The sequence below is a fragment of the Saccoglossus kowalevskii genome, chromosome 17 (genome assembly GCF_978046115.1).
Source record: "Saccoglossus kowalevskii chromosome 17, keSacKowa6.1, whole genome shotgun sequence".
Taxonomy (NCBI): Eukaryota; Metazoa; Hemichordata; class Enteropneusta; family Harrimaniidae; genus Saccoglossus; species Saccoglossus kowalevskii.
Genome location: NC_140657.1, coordinates 8490985 through 8510037, shown reverse-complemented (window position 1 = coordinate 8510037; position 19053 = coordinate 8490985). Strand labels below are relative to the sequence as shown.

At 37.0% G+C, this 19053-nt stretch overlaps 1 protein-coding gene across 2 annotated transcripts in view; it reads right to left on the bottom strand.

Moving 5' to 3' along the window:
• LOC100371816 (uncharacterized) overlaps nt 1-19053 on the bottom strand; it is a 79436-nt gene that overhangs the window by 12625 nt on the left and 47758 nt on the right. For both annotated transcript variants that reach the window (XM_085491801.1, XM_085491802.1), the window contains exons 16-45: nt 18599-18652; nt 18378-18476; nt 18084-18182; nt 17035-17133; nt 15812-15856; nt 15546-15644; nt 15091-15144; nt 14795-14848; nt 13650-13703; nt 13118-13171; nt 11491-11544; nt 11241-11339; nt 11058-11102; nt 10607-10660; nt 10002-10055; nt 9067-9120; nt 8592-8699; nt 8390-8479; nt 8205-8258; nt 7695-7748; nt 7314-7367; nt 7137-7190; nt 6495-6602; nt 6209-6262; nt 5856-5963; nt 5352-5405; nt 1633-1686; nt 1253-1306; nt 1012-1065; nt 248-463 (exon numbers count right to left, since the gene is read on the bottom strand). In XM_085491801.1, the coding sequence (XP_085347927.1) occupies nt 248-463; nt 1012-1065; nt 1253-1306; nt 1633-1686; nt 5352-5405; nt 5856-5963; nt 6209-6262; nt 6495-6602; nt 7137-7190; nt 7314-7367; nt 7695-7748; nt 8205-8258; nt 8390-8479; nt 8592-8699; nt 9067-9120; nt 10002-10055; nt 10607-10660; nt 11058-11102; nt 11241-11339; nt 11491-11544; nt 13118-13171; nt 13650-13703; nt 14795-14848; nt 15091-15144; nt 15546-15644; nt 15812-15856; nt 17035-17133; nt 18084-18182; nt 18378-18476; nt 18599-18652 (2187 nt within the window). The remainder of the gene's footprint in view (nt 1-247; nt 464-1011; nt 1066-1252; nt 1307-1632; nt 1687-5351; nt 5406-5855; nt 5964-6208; nt 6263-6494; nt 6603-7136; nt 7191-7313; nt 7368-7694; nt 7749-8204; nt 8259-8389; nt 8480-8591; nt 8700-9066; nt 9121-10001; nt 10056-10606; nt 10661-11057; nt 11103-11240; nt 11340-11490; nt 11545-13117; nt 13172-13649; nt 13704-14794; nt 14849-15090; nt 15145-15545; nt 15645-15811; nt 15857-17034; nt 17134-18083; nt 18183-18377; nt 18477-18598; nt 18653-19053) is intronic.

The window sequence follows — 19053 nt, the reverse complement described above, 5'->3', positions numbered from 1 at the left end:
CAAAACATTGAAGCAGTAAATTGACGTCACGGCGTCGCTAGGCAATATGTTTGTTGAAACAATGTGTTCTATGTTGCTCCAAGGTAATTCAGCAAACTTCTGAAAATATTCCGCGAAAGATGTCGCCATAACAATTATGGATATGAGACAAAAGGTAGTGCGCCGTATCGTCCATAAATGATTTGACTTGTGTCTTACTCGATTGTACACATGTCATCTACTCAATCTGCAATCAATAAGGCCTTACCGTTTGACCTATTTCTCCCCTCTGTCCCCGCTCTCCTTTCGTACCATCTTTACCGGGTGGTCCTTGTACTCCTGATGAGCCTGGTGGTCCCGGTGGTCCCGATGGCCCCCTGTGACCTTTGGGACCTTCGTTTCCAGGTTCTCCTCTTGGGCCATACGCCCCAGGTTGACCTTGGGCTCCTTCATCTCCCTGGTTACCCTTTTCACCTATTGAACCCTTGAAAATAATTGTATTACCATAATTATCGAGAACATTATATTCAAAAATTGTTATTTTAGAACAGTGTTACAGCAGAATATCATTTTTATGAATAATTTAGGATAACAAAAGTACTCCACCTTAACATTTCAGACCCAATAAAAAATTGGCTGGTATTCAATTAGTAAGCTTGACTCACGCTCACGCGTTTATTTGTTTGTCGCTCTCTCCAAACAATGCATTTAATATAATGGCATACTTTGACCAGCTACATACTGTTTAGCGTGTCTAATCTGAATCCAAATATAGGCACAACTTTAACATCTTGTGATTTAATTAATTCATGAATAAATATGAAGACATAATCACATGCCCTTTAAAAGTATGCCACGATCCCACAGATACATGCAGTATATCAATACTGATTCGCACCCTGAATTAATAGTACTTACCTGTACACATACACATTAACTTAGTACATTACTTTTAACAAGATAAATATGGTTGTGCCTACCAGAACCAAATGTTTACAGTTTAGAAATTAAGAAAACTATCGATAAACCTACCGTTGGACCACGTTCACCTGGGAAACCCCTAGGACCTTGTTCACCTTGATTACCCTGTGTAATGAAATAGACATCATTAATTAATCCCAGCAAACGGATTTGAAGAAACAATTATGCAAGTAACTTTATCAAAGTTCTTGTGCATGTACGTAATTAACGAAGGTAAGACAACCTCATAGCAGCAGTGAGTGGTTTTTGATCAGCTAATATTGACACACAGACAAAGGCAATAGGTACACACCTTGTCTCCACGATCTCCTTCCGGCCCACGAGGCCCAACCATTCCTGGTACCCCCTGTAAATGAAAAAGAAGCGTATGTAAAGATGATATCTCCATAGACGTTAAGTACAATAGAAAGTTGTCAAGAAATATTTAGAAACTACTGTAAAGGGGGTAATTATTCACTGGGTTTTAATTTAGCTTATTTCGCTGACTGGAAAAATGCGCTAAATTAAAACACAGTGAATTTGTAAAATTTAGCATAGAACACATTATCTAAATGATAAAACCGTGAATTTAAAACTCGCTGAATATGCCTGAAATGGTAAATCAGTGAAATTTAAACACAGTGAAAATTAGTCATTTTACAGTAGTCATTGTGGGACACGCTAAATGTTTACCTCTGCACCACGATCACCAGGTTTTCCTGGAGGTCCCGCAGCACCTTGTACTCCCTGCCAAAAGAAAATATGATTTAGCAAAAAGACACATACAAACATGGACACAGAGGAATGTTTCTGTTTTTCGAAAATTCAGATGAAAATCGGAATTATTCACAAACGACGTATATTCCTATTTAGTTTCCATATTTTGTCATGAAATTTCGCTCGCAGTTAGAACTTTATTTTGACACCATTATCATTTACAATGACAATCACAACAAGGATATTATATTATCAAATCGCCTTAAGGTAGCAGGATAGTTTTTTTGCATGAAAAATGTAAACACTTATAATCGGAATAAATTTTACAAGAAACCATACAATCTATACATGTTTGGAAAGCTCTTGACTTGTATTTTCCTATTATTAATATTTTGTGAACATTGTGTTTGTTTTAGCGTCACGTGATTCTGAAAATCAGCGGGGCTGATAATTTAACTAACGTAAATCAAATTTTAATTGTCATCTCTACAGTCATTCATGCGACCAAAAACTTTACACTGTTTTGAAGCAAAGGATATGAAGTTTAAATCCGTATTTCTATTTTTTGCATTAAGTTTTTTTTTTCTTTCCGAAAATCACAAATTTCAAGCACGTTTTTTGGTGTTAAAGTTAGAGTATACCGTTGGTTTGCGCGAGGTTTGTGAAAAAACGCAACAGAATTTTGCAAATATGCAAATACGGATATGAAGCCAACATATCAAAGAGTAAGAAAAGCTAAACGGCGACATCGTAGCGCTATTCAGTGAAACGCCATTTAAAATTAGGTCAACGGCAATTGCCAAAAACCGAACACCGAGAAATCGGCACTTTTATGATTTCAAACTTCAATCAACGTTAACTCCCGTTTCAGCAGCAAAATTTACATGGGTTAATTGTAAATAAAATGCTTTGAAAGTTGTTTTCAAGAAAAATCATGAACCGACATTTATATCTGTGAAAAACTTTGTTTTTTGGCCGTTTTCTTTCACGCTATGGAGTTTTGTGACGGTCTGTGCTGATAACGAACGGTGACGTCATTCCATTAAAGCTTGGATTATGCAAAGTGAGCGGTTCTGTTTGCGAGTAACAAACAATACAGAGACTACACTTGGCAGTTGAAGTGTTTGCAAATACAGTGTATTTATTGTTGGGCCGTTGTGTTTGTAAACTTATTAGTTCAAGCATGCCACGAGTTTCGGAGTCTCCTGGAGGCAGCTCGTACATACTGGCGAAAGGGCGGACCCGTTACTGGTTGAGGTAACCCCTAATAGCTTGACAGTTTCACCAGAGCGCACCGTCCCTTTCCAATCGCTCGCATTCCAATGGCAGCCTTTTTATTTATTTAGAAAACCGCTCCCTTCTTTCGAGATGACGGGAAGCTAGGCTGGCTCAGTTTCGATCGAATACAACTGCCTAGACCGTGACGCCTGCGCTCCACTATTGAGATATTGCCTACTTTGCAAAATTGACAAATCTCTTTTTCTAGGGCGCCTTTCAACAGTGACATGTCAACGAGTCGAATCTCGCCGTCTTCAAACGATCGGCCGTGACATTCACTCTCACTTTCTTCTTCTACGTCGGAAGTTAACATTATTTTCCTGCGAGATACAGACATCTCTCGAACGTTTTGAACAGGAGTATCACCCACTATATCGAAGTCTGATTCATCGGACTCCCAGTGTCACGGTAAAACTTTCTTCGCCCACTTCATGGCTGACACTGGTTTCGACGGGGAAATCCGTTCTGTACGAACCCAGCATCGTCTCTTTCACAATCTTTTTTGACAGGAGTGATTATTCTTTTGATGTTTTTCTTCTTTCTTCCTCGCTTTCTTTTTCTTGGAAATTTTCGCGTGCTTACTATCTCGTCCATAATTAGTGAATGACAACTAAACTAAAGAATTACTGATAATAATTGTAAAATGTGACCCAGTGATGTATGCTGGCATGTAGCATTTCCTGTGCTATTAAAAATCAAACCCCGTTTAACCGTCGCAGTAACCTCAGGTCTTATACTTGTAGATGAATCTCTTCAAAATTTAATTGTAACCGGACTCACTGTTATCATCTATAAAAACTACCTAGATCTACCCTTGCCTTGCGTGAAACACTGGTCCACTATCCGATGTCAAGACGTCGGCCAGGGGGGGGGGGCACGCTACTATTTCGTTGCCGTGCATTTTGTTCGCATGAGTACATTAGATAAAACAACCAAGTATTTATCAGACAGATTTATTACTTGTAACATAATTTACGAATTTAGAAAAACCTAAGCATGCAAGTATGGCTACTTGGTGAAAACTCCTCTGAAAAATGGATTATATAAACCAGGTCCAAGCATATTCTTATCATTGATCAACCTTTACATGTAGTTTGTGGCCTGAATTTTCATGCAATGCATAGCCACCACAGATGGCCGTATTTTATTGTTTGCAACCATATTTTGTAAAAGGGAGCCCCCTCCCAATGTAACTGCATTACTTCTGGACTAAAAAAGTAACCCCGTGGTCAGACACCTTTCAATGACAAAGCCAAGAAAAAAATATTACAGAAATTTATTGTAAGTTTTTATTCTGTTAACATATAATTACATTGAAGTAGTACATTCATGTACTTTTTTGATTATTCAAAATTTGTTGTTTCTAAAGCGATTGTTTTGTCTTTGCTGTACTTCCTGTCTAGAAAGGCAGCAGTGCACACATCTTATCAGCTGTGTGTAAACTACAAACAGATATCTTATCAGTTGTTTGTAAATAGCAAATAAAGAAAGTGGCCCAACTTAAAACTATTTACCCTCAGTTCAGTTATGTTTGTAAACCATGCATATTAATGAGATGCACTAGTTGGGTGTACACTGGATAAACAAAAACTTGGCCATTTGTTTGCACACTAGAAAAAAATCAGTTTACTTGTACAATATATTTTTTTTTCAATAGAATAAATACACCCATGTATGTAGCATGCCTTAGGGAGCTATTCGTGTGATTTTCAAAAAAGAAAATGTGAAAAGTGCCCAAAAAACTATTCTGCTACCTTAATTTGCAAAATGATGGTCATGTTATATTTGCACTATGAGATAATGCCTTTAGATTTACTGTTTTTTCTGGACATATTTAATGACTAAGTATGCTCAATCAGACCATTGACGCAAATACGCGCCTAAATCTCGCTAGGAGCGAGAGTCACGTTTTTCATTTTCGCCCGCTGTTGCGCCAACTGTCGCAATGACGCATGTGCCAGTGGTATTCGGAGCAGTAGTCACAATGGTATACATTCATACTTTTCAGGGTGGTTAAACGGGGTGATTTGATTTACAATATATTTGCTTATCATTAACCGACTGGAAAGTTTTAATTTTGATAAAAATACCAATATAGAACAAAAAGTTGTTTAAATAAAAATAATAATATAATTACTTGAAAGCAAAACACTTTAATTACAACTTGCAATACGGAACGCACAATAAACAACTGTATACAAAATCTAACACGTCATTCCGGTGATCAATCCTTACTTTTTGTACAATATGCCAGCATACTGTTCATTTTGAATTCTTCAGTTACGGTGCACGATTTATACACACACGAGCTAAGGTAATTTTCAGTAAAAATCTTTCATTTAGGGCTAATAAATACAAAACTTTCCAAAAGATTTGATAATCTACTATGAATGCATAATAATCTGAAGCAAACTTACCCTTGGACCATCATCACCGATTTCCCCTTTAGAACCGGGGGTCCCTGGCATGCCCTGAGTAAAAGATAATAATATACAATTAAAATACTATTTTTACCGTAATTGCTTTCACGTTAGACACTGTTACACAACAATTAACCTGACGGGTCAATGTTTTAACGCAATTACTCTTGTCGGCAAAATCCATATTTGCGCATTGTGCGCTTGTTACGTGCAGTCCGTGTAACGTGGTAGTCCACACGCTTGGTCAGGCAGAAAGGAATGCATTATATATGGTCTAATTATAATGTGTTATGGGCGGACAACAACGTTTATTCATTGAGGTACTATGAGTGATATTCATTTAAATACGCAGACATGTCAACTGGAAATTATAAGTCAAGCCTTAATGCACATAGAATGCCAATAATGCTATAATCAGATAATGATGAAATATCCCAATCACATTAAAGCTCAAATACGTATGTAATGTATTTTTGCACTGAAAATATTATCGAATTGCACCTGTTGTCCGGGAAGTCCTTGAGGTCCAGGAGCACCCCGAGATCCATCACTTCCTTTCTGTCCAGCTGGACCCACTGGTCCGGGAATACCCGGCTCCCCAGGTTCGCCCTAAAAGTAGAGACTATGTTACTAAAACAATCTTACGAATGAGATAACACATATACAATACAGTCCTCCAATGCTTTAATATTATTTGGTAAAATACTGCATAAACGATGGTAATAATAAATACTATTGTGTAATCGCTTGATAGCTGGAATGGTGGTAAAACAGTTCAATGTGGAAATCCAAGTTCGAAAATGAATTAAATGTATTACCTGAATCGCCAAAATGTGTTATGAAAATCAACTTACCGATGGTCCTGGCATTCCTTCTGGGCCCCTCTCACCTGCTGGACCCTCGGGACCCTACAATAGACCCAAAACAAAACAAGATTGACAAATCATATACATTCACAATTCAGTACAAGCAATAGATAAGGACACATTAGCGATATCACATATTCTGTCCCTTATTTGGCACCCATATATCGACGTACATAGTTGAGAAGTGTATAGGTTTCTGTATATTTCTTTAGTACTTTTCATTAGTGGATAACTGTAATTCAAATTCACCAGTGTTAATTATTACTGCACTTACAGATAATCCTCGAGCACCTTTAGATCCTTTCATTCCTGGCGGACCAGGTTCACCAGTCTCACCTTCTTCTCCGGGTGGCCCCTCAGGGCCAGGTGGACCAGGAAGTCCCTACGATAAACCAATGAAAATACAGTTATACATTCCCATATAACAATGCAATGTCTTCATCAGAGGCGGTCATAACTTAGACCCTTACATGAATCGTATCAGGGTAGAAGTCTGCAAATGCGAGAGTATACTGTGGAATGTTCAATTAGCGTAACTTTCGGTTACATTATATTTCTTGGAAATCTATAGGAACGTATTATAATGATAATAACAGTATTGGTGCGGGTCGTGACAGCACTGGTAAAGCACGGCAGCTCGATATTACACGTGATTGTATACAACTTTCTGTATGGTATAACGCTATAATGACTGGAATATTTCCACCAGCTTGTACTTAACACTCTAAACTGTTTGCAGGAATTAGGAACATATATACTTACAGTATATTGAACCAATCACTAAGAATCCCTACACATAATTCCTACACATTACATGTCAACATACTTTACTTGAGCTCATTATTCATAATAACTTCAGTCGATTATTTTCAGATCAGGCAACTAACTGATATGAAGTAGTGGTATTGTTACTCACCCTGATTCCAGGTTGACCATCTCTCCCAGCAGGACCCGGTGGACCATCGTCTCCCTGAAGACAAACACACCATTTGTTATTATTCCAAGTAAATGCATTCGATTCTTGAACAAATTGAATTGAAAGTGCTTACGAATTTGGTCACAAGATACAATTGTTTTAATAAAATGTACTTACAATAGAGCCTTTGTCTCCAGCAGGGCCTGGTGAACCAACTGGGCCAGGTTGACCCTAGTAATACAGAAGAAAACATTTCTTATTTTTACATTGTTTAAAAATGCAGTATATTGTATGCTGTGCAAATTGCGAAGTAGTAATACTATTATAATCAATACAAACCTTACAAGATAATTCGTAAAATTCCATTAATAAATAAATAAATATATATATATATATACAACAAACTAATGACGAACAAACATGACGAAATCAATGAAATGAAGATACGTTGACCTCGAGTTTGTTCCGAATGCGACAACATGCAGGGAAAATTCACAACATTATGTACTGTGATAAAAATGCACAACACAATTAACACACTCTAAATAAGAGTATTACCGGTAGGCCTATGGATCCGGCTTCTCCTGGTGGGCCAGGTGGTCCAGATGATCCCTGAAATCAGACGAATAATATTAGAAAATAATCATATTAGGTCATAGGTTAATTTTGTATTATGAAGTTGACATAAAAATTAGCATAATTGCCATATAAGATAGTATATTTGCCATATAAAATAGTATAATTGGCATAAAAATAGTATAATTGCCATATAAAATAGTATAATTGGCATAAAAATAGTAGAATTGCCATATAAAATAGTATAATTACCATATAAAATAATATAATATAATTACCATAAAAATAGTATAATTACCATATAAAATAGTATAATTACCATATAAAATAGTTTAATTACCATACAAAATAGTATGATTACCATATAAAATAGTATAATTGCCACATAAAATAGTAGAATTACGTTCTATTTAAGCGTATAATTTTAGTCGTAAGTGTCATTTAATACAACATGATAGTAAAGATGTAGACAACGAAGTAATTTAATTTTACCTGAGGCCCCGGTGGACCAGACGGTCCCATGTCACCCTTCAAACCGATTGGTCCCTATGCATGAACAACAGAACATGTTTTAATGAATAACTGAATATATATTAAATACACACTGATATATCAGGAGAAAACTGTTTGATGTTATTCCGTTATTTCTATACGAGCAGGTTTATGTAAATCAATACCTCAGCTCCCGGCATTCCCCTATCTCCTGGAAATCCCTGAATTCCTGGTGGTCCGATTTTGCCTTCTGGACCAACTGGTCCTGGTGGACCCTGGGAATAAAAAACACGAAAAACAGGTGAAAATTATGGAAAATAAGTGCGACGTAAATTGCATACATTGTCAACATGAATGTACATACGATATATACTATACGTGACTTACCGGAAGTCCTTCTTTACCAGCCTCTCCAGGTAACCCAGGTTCTCCAGAAGGTCCTGGCGACCCAGGCACACCACGTTCACCAAGGGGACCTCTCTCGCCACTCGGACCCTGTGGTGAAGAACACATTCAATATTTTACTCCAATATAAACATTCATTCGTGGTCATAATATTTAGGATATGTTAAAATAAATGTGCAATATATAAATATAAGGACGCCAGGTAACAAATTAACCATATATCAATCTTTATAACAACTTTTATCAACCTACTCGTGATGCTTATTACAATCATAAAAATTATGGAGTCGAAGTAGTCGGGTTACTACCGAGTGTCAGTGGCGTTGCAGCAGTCGTGTTACCTTATAATTAACATATCACACTCTCACAGAATATTACAAATATAATATGATTTACCCAATCAATCAAGTTTCAGACGTAATTTGTATACACTCAGAGCGCAAAATAGTTTCCTTACCTGTGGCCCAATTACACCGGGAGGACCCTGAGGTCCTTGTTTTCCTTCAAATCCCTGAAAATGTACATAAAATGACATGATAAATGGATTAGTCTTACTGTAGATGAAAGAAAAAGCTTTAATTAAAATACTGCAATAATTGTTTCTCTCAACGTATTTTCCATATAGACATGGCCGAAAACGTTGTATACACGTGTACTATAGTAAGCTGGAAGGTACATAGTATTGCTTCTAAATGCATATAAGGGTACACACTCCCATCCAGCCGTATCTACGCATGCGTACTAATTAAATTATCGTAACTATTGTTTGGCGATGTTTTGTAAGCTGGATAGAACATATACAAAGACGGGATGTAATTAGATTTTTCTCCAAAACACAGGTTACTAGACATGACTCGGTAAAGATGCCAACAATATCAAAATCAACAATCAGAGACACAGTATAGGTCAACAGCTGTATTGAAATCTAGCTAGGTCCTGTGAGTTTTCTGAATATGTGAGTAAAGAAGGAATGACGCACAAAAACCCCCTGCACAAATGTTGTGCCTTTGACCTTTTAAACTCCAAACGGGTCTTGTTGGCAACGGGTGTTTGCAGTTTGAAGGCAGTAGCTATTATCCCGCTTTGACCATATTTCTGAATATTGCGTATCACATGGCGACACTATGTGCTGCCAGGTTTGAAGGAACTGTTTCCTCATATGGTTGTATTGTACAATCCGAAAATACATAAACACGTACTGGGATCGCACCTCCAAAGTTTGTTCCAAAAAATGCAGCCAGGTCTCGTGAGTTAATACAAGGAAACACGTGTGCAAAGTTTGAAGACTTTATCATGGTTTCCCACCGAGCTCTAATATATACACACATACATACATACACAGAAATATCTTCTTTCCCGCTGCCCCGCGCTAGTGTAGGTAACAATACTTACAGGGTCACCACGTTCACCAGGATATCCCACTGGACCAGGTTGACCTGGTACACCCTGCAATAAGAACATAGCACAAGAGTATGTTGTTACTTTATCTTCTTTTGCTGGCAAGATATTTTCGTATACTAGAAATTTGGTTTTCATCCCATCAAATTTTGACCACGCAGTTAAATTAGTGTCAAAACAACACATTGATTGCTATAAAAGACCCCCTCCAAGGAGAGGTAGCTGGTACAGTTTTACGGGGAATAAACAGGGCTTTTTACAATTTACAAGGGAAAAAAGACGTTTTTACAGTTTACAGTGAAAATTGAATTTTGCAGTGAACTGTGTCATCTAGTCGTTTTACAGTTTCGAAAATGTAATTTCCCTGGATTATTCTTTACGACTTTTTTTTATTTGGATGTAAATTCTTGTACGTACTGAGAAAAATTACACATTTTCACAGTGTAGGAAAAAAATATTTTATTGATTACGTTGTACGTCTAGCCTGTGATTACAGAATTACGGAATTTATTTTTCCATTTACGTTGTACGAACAAAAAAATATTGCAATTTCGTTGAGCGAAAATAGCCCTTGTTCCCCTCTATAAACATGCACTCACCGATGGTCCCTTCTCGCCTTCAAATCCTCTTGGTCCTTGTACACCTGGTGGGCCCTAATGAAATGAATAAGTCATTAGAATGTTCACATATAAATGTTCACTGAACATAAATGGTATATATAGAAAACACAACGGGACAGTGGGTTATTGCGAAGGTATAGCCCAAAACAACTCCCAGTGTCCCACGGTGTTAGTTACTAATATAATGGCTAAACTAGACAAGATAAACATAATTTCGCTATCTACAAATCATTTAAACCATCTGTTGATACTGTCCCACGTATATGCCAAAACTACACTTGCTTTACGGCTTCAATGCTTAAAATAACTCCACCTTATCAACGGCTTGTCGCTCATTGTGCAAGTTAACGCCAGCTGTAACGTGGTCGTTGATTGGCTACTCACGCAGCCAATCGCATAGCTGGTGTATAAACAGTGATAATGAACTAACCCTTTCTCCTTGTTGTCCCTCTGGTCCTTCTTGGCCTTCAGAACCCTGTCACAGAAAATACGAATGTCATTGTTTACATATAGCTCCCATCATGTGTCTTTTCTATGTGTTGTTAAAGTCACGAAAACGTTCAGTTCATAAATTAATTCATTGGCTACGGTTATCTAAAGTACAACAACTTACCTTGGGTCCACGCGTACCCCTTTGACCTCTAGCACCTCGCTGTCCCCTCGGCCCCGGTGATCCCTGTGACCCTGGTTCACCGTTCGTACCTGGATGACCCTGGATCAAAACATTAGGAGAGTACACGGGTTAAAGTATAGAGAGCTATCCAGTATACAATACATCGTGCTGCGCGTTATAAGAATTGCAAACACTCAAATAACTTTTGAGTTTGGTAAAAAAATAAATAAAAATAAATTATTCACTTTACCCTTGACCCCTTCAGACCGGTTCTCCCTCTTCTACCTGACGGTCCCAGTGAACCCTACAAGAATATATAATAATATTAATCATATAAATATTGTCTATATTTATGTAATAATATTTTGTTTCACCGGACAATTGGTAACTTGATTTGATACACTGAAACAATTTATGATCCACATACCACATACTATATAATAACAAAACATAGTTGAACTCTGGTGACCTTGCCCTTTGTTATATAATATAATTCCCTTTATGATAGTTTGTTTCAATATAAATATGCATTGTCATAATTAATTTTGAATACAAACAAGTTTTGGGGTTGAACCAACAGTGGGGAATCAATCTACCGAATGTCCTTAAAAGATGTAAATATCTTACAAAAACATTGGTGCCTTATTTGTTTAAATATTTTAAGGAACATAATTTCCAGTTTTATTGAAAGTAATTGAGATATTTTAGAATAAAAACAAATGTCTCATTGCAAAAAAAAGGTGCTGCATTTAGACATGAATACATTCATAAAACATGCCAGATAACAGAAAATCTTAGCTGGCTTTTGTCCAAGTATTTTGTACAGGTGTATGTCAAAAATTAATGATTCACTGAGACAAATATGAACTGCCTCATTGTGTGACTACTGTATTATATGAAAAGTAAAAAAAACACCCTTTATGAATAGCTATCATGTTGCAAGCTCTGCTTTGTATGCAAATCAACATAAATAGTTGGTGTCCAGTGGAGGGAGAAGTCAACAGTACTGTTGCCTCCTGAGAATCTACATCTTCAAACACTGCAATCTCTGAAGTGCGTTTTTAAACTAGTATTATAAAAACTCTATCATTCTGTTCTAATAGCTGAAACATATTCCTGTGAGTTTTCATTTGTCGAATGAACTGTTTGTCAAATACAGAATACATATATTTTAGAATAATTTTCTTTTTAAAATGTGGATGAATTGTTTTGCTTTTAATGTATTTTTATGTATTGTTTTTGATTTGATAACTTTGAACTAAACAGAGTTTCTATTAGCTTCAGATCTTGATCAAAGTTAGGCACCCAGTTCATAGGAGTGCTTATATTGATTTTCTGACATCTTGTTTTCTGTAAAGATTTTATTGGTAGGTTTGCAAATGTGTATCAGACTGTGCAATCTCTCCATGAGTTGGTTTTGAAACCCAGTATGGGATTCTGAGATACATTACCAAGGATATTATTACAAGATAAATCATTTGCTTCATTGAACACATACAACAATGCATATTTCCACTGAGATCAGTGAGTTTGATAAAGTTTGGAATAGAATTAGTAAAGTTATTATGCTCACAATAACAATTATTAACGACGACGACGACGACGACGACAACGACAACGACAACGCCGGACAAAATTTTTCCCTTAATATACCTTTCCCTTCCATCTTTGATGGTACGGGCAAGGTAAAAAGGTTTGTCTCTCTCTGAATTTGGCATTATTTAAGACATTAATATATACCCCGTCATAGCATGGACCTAAGCTTCCGGTTTACATTGTACGACGTTGCTACCGTTATATTAGTATGTTAAAATGACGAAAGGGGTGACTTGCAAACAAGATTCTGATCGTAAATTGTAATAAAGGATATAACGTACCTTCTGTCCCATTCTACCTGGATATCCTGGTAAACCAGGTATCCCCATCTTGCCCTGAAATGAATTGTAAACAACAACTGTTTAAATTCTATAGATGTTTAGAACTCATTTCATTACAACTATTGACAGAGATTTTTTGTCAGACTTCCAATAAATGCAGTTTTGTTTCGATCATTATGGAATAGTTTCAACTTGTTCCGCCCATGTGGATTTCGTTTAAAAATTCGATCCGATATACGGCAGCTGGTTCGTATACATTTCTTTCTGCGATTAGAATAAACCGTGGAGTGCAAAATGACCGCTAAGAACTCGTTAGGACCAAGACTAATTTTTCTCTAAAATGGCGTTTCGTGTTTCACTGTCACGGCGATAACTTTCCCCAAATACCATGGTTACATAATTCAGATGACCAGTAAACGAGATGAGGAGGAGAATAGAAAATTGTTTTGAAGTTGAAGAGAATAAACAAATCTCTGTGTTCTCTCGTGCTGAACGAGATTTCTGCGGCAACTACGAAAATAGAAGTATATACCTTTTCCCCAGGCGGGCCCATTGCACCGGCATCGCCCTGTATTCCTTGGATACCCTTGAAATAAAAGAAAAATGAATATGTACAATTGTGATGCCTATTTAGATTTTTGTTTTGTCTTAGTGTTATATTTCTTACATATTTCCATATTATATTTCCATAGTGTGTTTCTAATATAAGTGTGACTTCATAAATATCTGTAAACTTGTATAAAGAACATTGAGATTCGAAGGCTGATTGCGTTACAGACTGCTCATGTGGACTTTTACGTACGAAACAACGAGTAAAGCGCCACCTATACCCATACTGACACACATTTAATTACGTGTGTTGATTCTGCTAATGTTTCTAGGCATTGTTGTTCCGGGGTAGCTACTTGCCGATAAAATGTGTGTCTTAGTGTTTACAAGGTTGAAATTAAAATATGATTTTAATAACGATCTGTGAATTTTATAAGGTTAATAATCATACTAATTCGTGAGAGCCACAGTAAATAGTATTATTATGCATCTGTCATCGTAACGCCCTAAGTTACAGCGTGCCGTAAATTTGCGGTATTGCACCGGGTATTTGCATTTTACCATATTAGGTAATGCAAATTCCAAATATTGAACAATTACGCACGTAAGCGTCCTCTAATAATAAAAACAAACATGACAGTCCATAGGGAACAAACAAGTTCGCTAAATCTGTTCGAAACTTTTTGGATTTCGGCATTCCCATGATGTATGCTTTGGATGAAAAGATGTATAATAATAAGGTTATTGCTTTGCTGCGCGTCGGTGGATACTCCCGCTGTACTGTCTTCATAATATACCCAGGTGGACGTTATAATAAACTGACTATTAACTACACAAGGGTATAACTACAAACAAGTTACAATATTATGCGTATCTCCAAACAAATTACAAACTGTAACAAAAAGTAAAACACATGGAAATTGAACCAGCGTTATGGATACTTTGTATGGCACCAAAGTCTGTGGCGTTATCGACACAGATGGCATGGCACCAAAGGCTGTGGCGTTATCGACACAGATGGCATGGCATCCAAGGCCGAGGCGTTATCGACACAGATGGCATGACACCAAAGGTCTGATCGTATCGAGAAAGATCGCCTGGCACTCGAGGGAGTAGTCAATTACTCACCTTAACACCGTTATTCCCTTCTGGCCCCCGTGGACCTGTTTCACCATTGGCCCCCTGTAAAACAAGAGCCGTGTCAAAAACGTATATAAATTGTGCAGTAAACTAAACAGTTGATTACATCAGTTGATTTGTAGATTATCTTATAGTGAAAAAAACAAGATGGCTGATTTGACTCGAAAAGAAACATTGACCGCAATTATGAAAACTATACGCTAAAAACTTCACACATAATTCGCGTCTTTCTTGTTTATAACTTGTTTATGGTGTACTGACAGACTAAGGCTACACAATCTTACCCTATTCCCCTTCGGACCCATGTCACCTTTAAATCCCTGGTAACCTTCAGCACCCTAGAGACACAAACATAACTACTGGTATAACGACATTATGTTACTAGTAGCTCTCAGGTACGTCAATTGGACGACTGTATGTAAATGTGTCCCATAAACGAATCTCTTGATTGAACAAAGCAAAAGTGACAGGATAATAGTCTACACTTTCAGTATTCACTATTGATATATGATAATCAATACTTTTTTTCAAAAATCGCTACAAAGTAGCTCGGACTATAATGATTGTTAATTATGGCGGGAAACGGTTCACATTTATATGAACACATGTGTAAAAAGCATCGCAGTATAAAAATGGAATCTCATATTACATTTTACTTAATGCATTCATATAAAATAGATGCCACATATACAGGGGTGTCGATTTCGGATATCTCACAATATGAGTTTAAACTCTTTACCTTCTGACCTTTACTACCAGTCTGACCACGTATACCTCTGTCTCCTTTCATTCCAATTGGACCAGCATACCCAAGAGGCCCCTGAGGCCCGCCAACTCCCTGTATAACGATCAAAATATAGTGAATATACAGTCATATTTATGTTACTAACAAGACAGTTTCATCGATTTATTAGTAACAAAACGAACACTTTGTTTCGTATCACAGATACAAATTAGCAATAGGACTAAATATTTCCATGTAATTATTATGTATCATGCTCTTACCGTGTCTCCCTTGTCTCCTGACGGACCATCTTTTCCAGAGTGACCCTGAAACAAATAACCACGAACAATATGATTACAACAATGATCTTAAAGAAACAATAATCAAGCCTACACATTACCTAACATATATCTAAACTGATCCTAAAACATATAACAAACAAATACACTTTTTACCAAAACCTAAGCAAATCTGCGCATTATCCCAGAGCATCTATGCTTCAAGTTTCATTAAAACCCAACATATGGTTCTTGAGATATCAGTGGAACAGACGGACACACACACACACACACACACACACACACACACACACACACACACACACACACACACACACACACACACACACACCCATACAGGTGTCCCATGAATTGTGGAGCCATAATTGAATTAACTTTTAATATAGTTGAATTAACTTTTAATATAGTTGCGATATGAACTCGATTAAAACGCGTTCCTATATAGGGTTGCGTTTTAATTGGAGTTTAATTAAACTCAATTACAATGCAATACAATGGAGAATTGCACTTTAATTAAGTTTAATTAAAATAGAGTTGAAAATCCCGTGACTGAACATAGAAATGTTTGCGAAGCTTAGGTTTAGTATCGGGGTAAAGTATGGTATAATTATATTAATATTAATATAAACTGAACCATACCTTCCCCGATACTAAACCTAAGCTTCGCAAACCTGACTTAAATTCGATTAAATATTAATATAAATTGTCAAACATTGTGGAGCCACTTGTTTGGGGCTCCACTTGTACAAAGGGCTCCACTTTGTTTGTGTATGTCTGGACTACTGGCTCTACTTCTACGTCTACACCAACACACACACACACACACACACACACACACACACACACACACACACACACACACACACACACACACACACACACACACACACACACACACACACACACACACACACACACACACACACACACACACACACACACACACATACAGACAGGCTAACTGCAAAGACTCTCATTGTGTACTTTGCGCACGGGAGTAAAAAAGATATCAATGAATATATCGAGAGGCGAGAGTGGACTGACAATGTAATAGTCCGGTTAACTAATGTATGCATAGGATATAAAAAAATCCATATATGCATTCATTGTTATTATGCAATAACACAAAATAGATTACAATGAAACTTCGCAGACTGTGAGTGATGGTGGATTCGCGAATAACCGAACATGAAGTCACTACTTACCGGTGGCCCATCTATTCCTGGTAATCCCGGCATGCCTGGCTTACCTTCAGGACCGGGATCTCCAGGAGATCCCATGGGTCCTTGTGGGCCAGGTGGACCCTGTAATGATAAAAAAAAAACATTGTGGAAATGTTAATGATAATTCAGTCAGATGAATCAGAGAGCAGCTTGTTGTCATTTTCGTATTAAAATCTAATTGCCGACATGTTTGTTCAACACTGTCTTTGTGCACAACAATTTATTCCACACTCAGTAGACAATCGAAAAGTCTGTTTTTCTCTCGGTTTCTATTATATTCCTCGATACAAATTCATAGATACATGGAATTTGTATCGAGGAATATAATTCCCTCTATTTAAAAAAATATGGCATGCTGCTATTTTAAAATGTATTATTTAATATGTTATAGTGAACTGGTGAATTTTGAAGTGACGGACTAATACAGTTTGAGGAGGAATTCAGGTTTGTCAACTTTTCAGATATTGCGGTAAAATGAAAAGTAGTAGAAACGATACACATGTCTCGATATTGAATGCCTTGAATGTTTCCTCGTAACCGTGGTTACCGTCCTTTCGATGATAGGTTGTATATACTAAACTTTCTTAAATCTGTTACTCAATAAGTGGTGTTCATGTAAATATATACTATTGTCCTCGATAAGAAATTGTACATCGCCCTCTACAGTACTACTGTAACCGATTCTTTTGTTGCAATCAATATTTTGGTTGTTGCTGCACAAAATGACCGGAAAAAGTGATCAGTGTGGCTGTTAAATTGACAGCGTGTGAAATCAACCTGCTCAATCAAATATGTTGTGATAGATAGATAACGGGTTCAAAGTTCATAGATAAAATTTCATGGAAAGAGTCAAGTACGTCAGTTGTACGTGAAATGTACACATAAAACTGACACACATCTAATTATATCTCATTAAATATGCTTCTATCATCTCAAGTAAAACATGGTTGCCACTTGAAAAAAAATACACTAAAATAACATGTTAATTGCTATTAATAAAATAAAAGATAGGTCTAATGTTGAGTTCCTACCGTTGAACCTTGAATCCCAGGATTTCCCCTCAGACCTGGTTGTCCAGGAAGTCCGCTGCTACCCTTTGGACCCTCCAAACCAGGACCACCAGGTATACCCTGCAATATATGTAAGACGTACGTAATGGAATGAACACTGAATAAATTAAGATTTGATCTGAAGGTGTTTATAGATTACAATTCTTTATATAGTATACACAACCCATACGCATGGTTTCCCGTAATGCATCGGTATGTACGAATGAATAAAGTAAACCCATGGTTCATGTCATTAGGGTTTCAGTTCAAACTCACCGGCACACCCTGTAGTCCTGTTGGTCCCCTGGGACCAGGTAAACCCCTGGGACCTGGCTCACCACTCGGGCCCATCGGACCGGATTGTCCGTCGTCACCCTGGGAACGAAAACGCATGAGAAGGCTACCTTAATACTTATGACACAATCAAAGTAAAATATATTAAGTTAATTATGTTAATTTTTGTATATAAATAACATAGTATTCTACGTTGTACTTACTGGTTCCCCGGTAATACCGGCCGGACCCATCAGCCCTTGTGGTCCCGGATTGCCCTACAGAAAAAAACATAAATAAACTTAGGTTACCTTGCTCTTTGTTGGTATTCTTGACAAGTGGGAAACAAAATTCATGAAATGAACAATCTTGTGTCAGTTCGTGTCTTTACTTATTATAACGTGGCGGGGAAAATAGCAACAGTCATTGTTAAAGTGGTCGTCATGTGGAAAAAAAATAATAAAAATGGACATTCGAAATCTTTGCAGACAAATCTGTTTTTGTATTATGTTTTCCCATATATTTGTTTTCAATATCTGCGACCACCAGAGAGTGTAACGTCCAACTCCTTATAGAATATCTTTCACTGGCTCAAATGGGAAATAGCTGTCACATGATACGTGATATCGATTATGAATGATTTTCTGCTTGGCGGTTGCTATTCGTCACGCCTCCAATT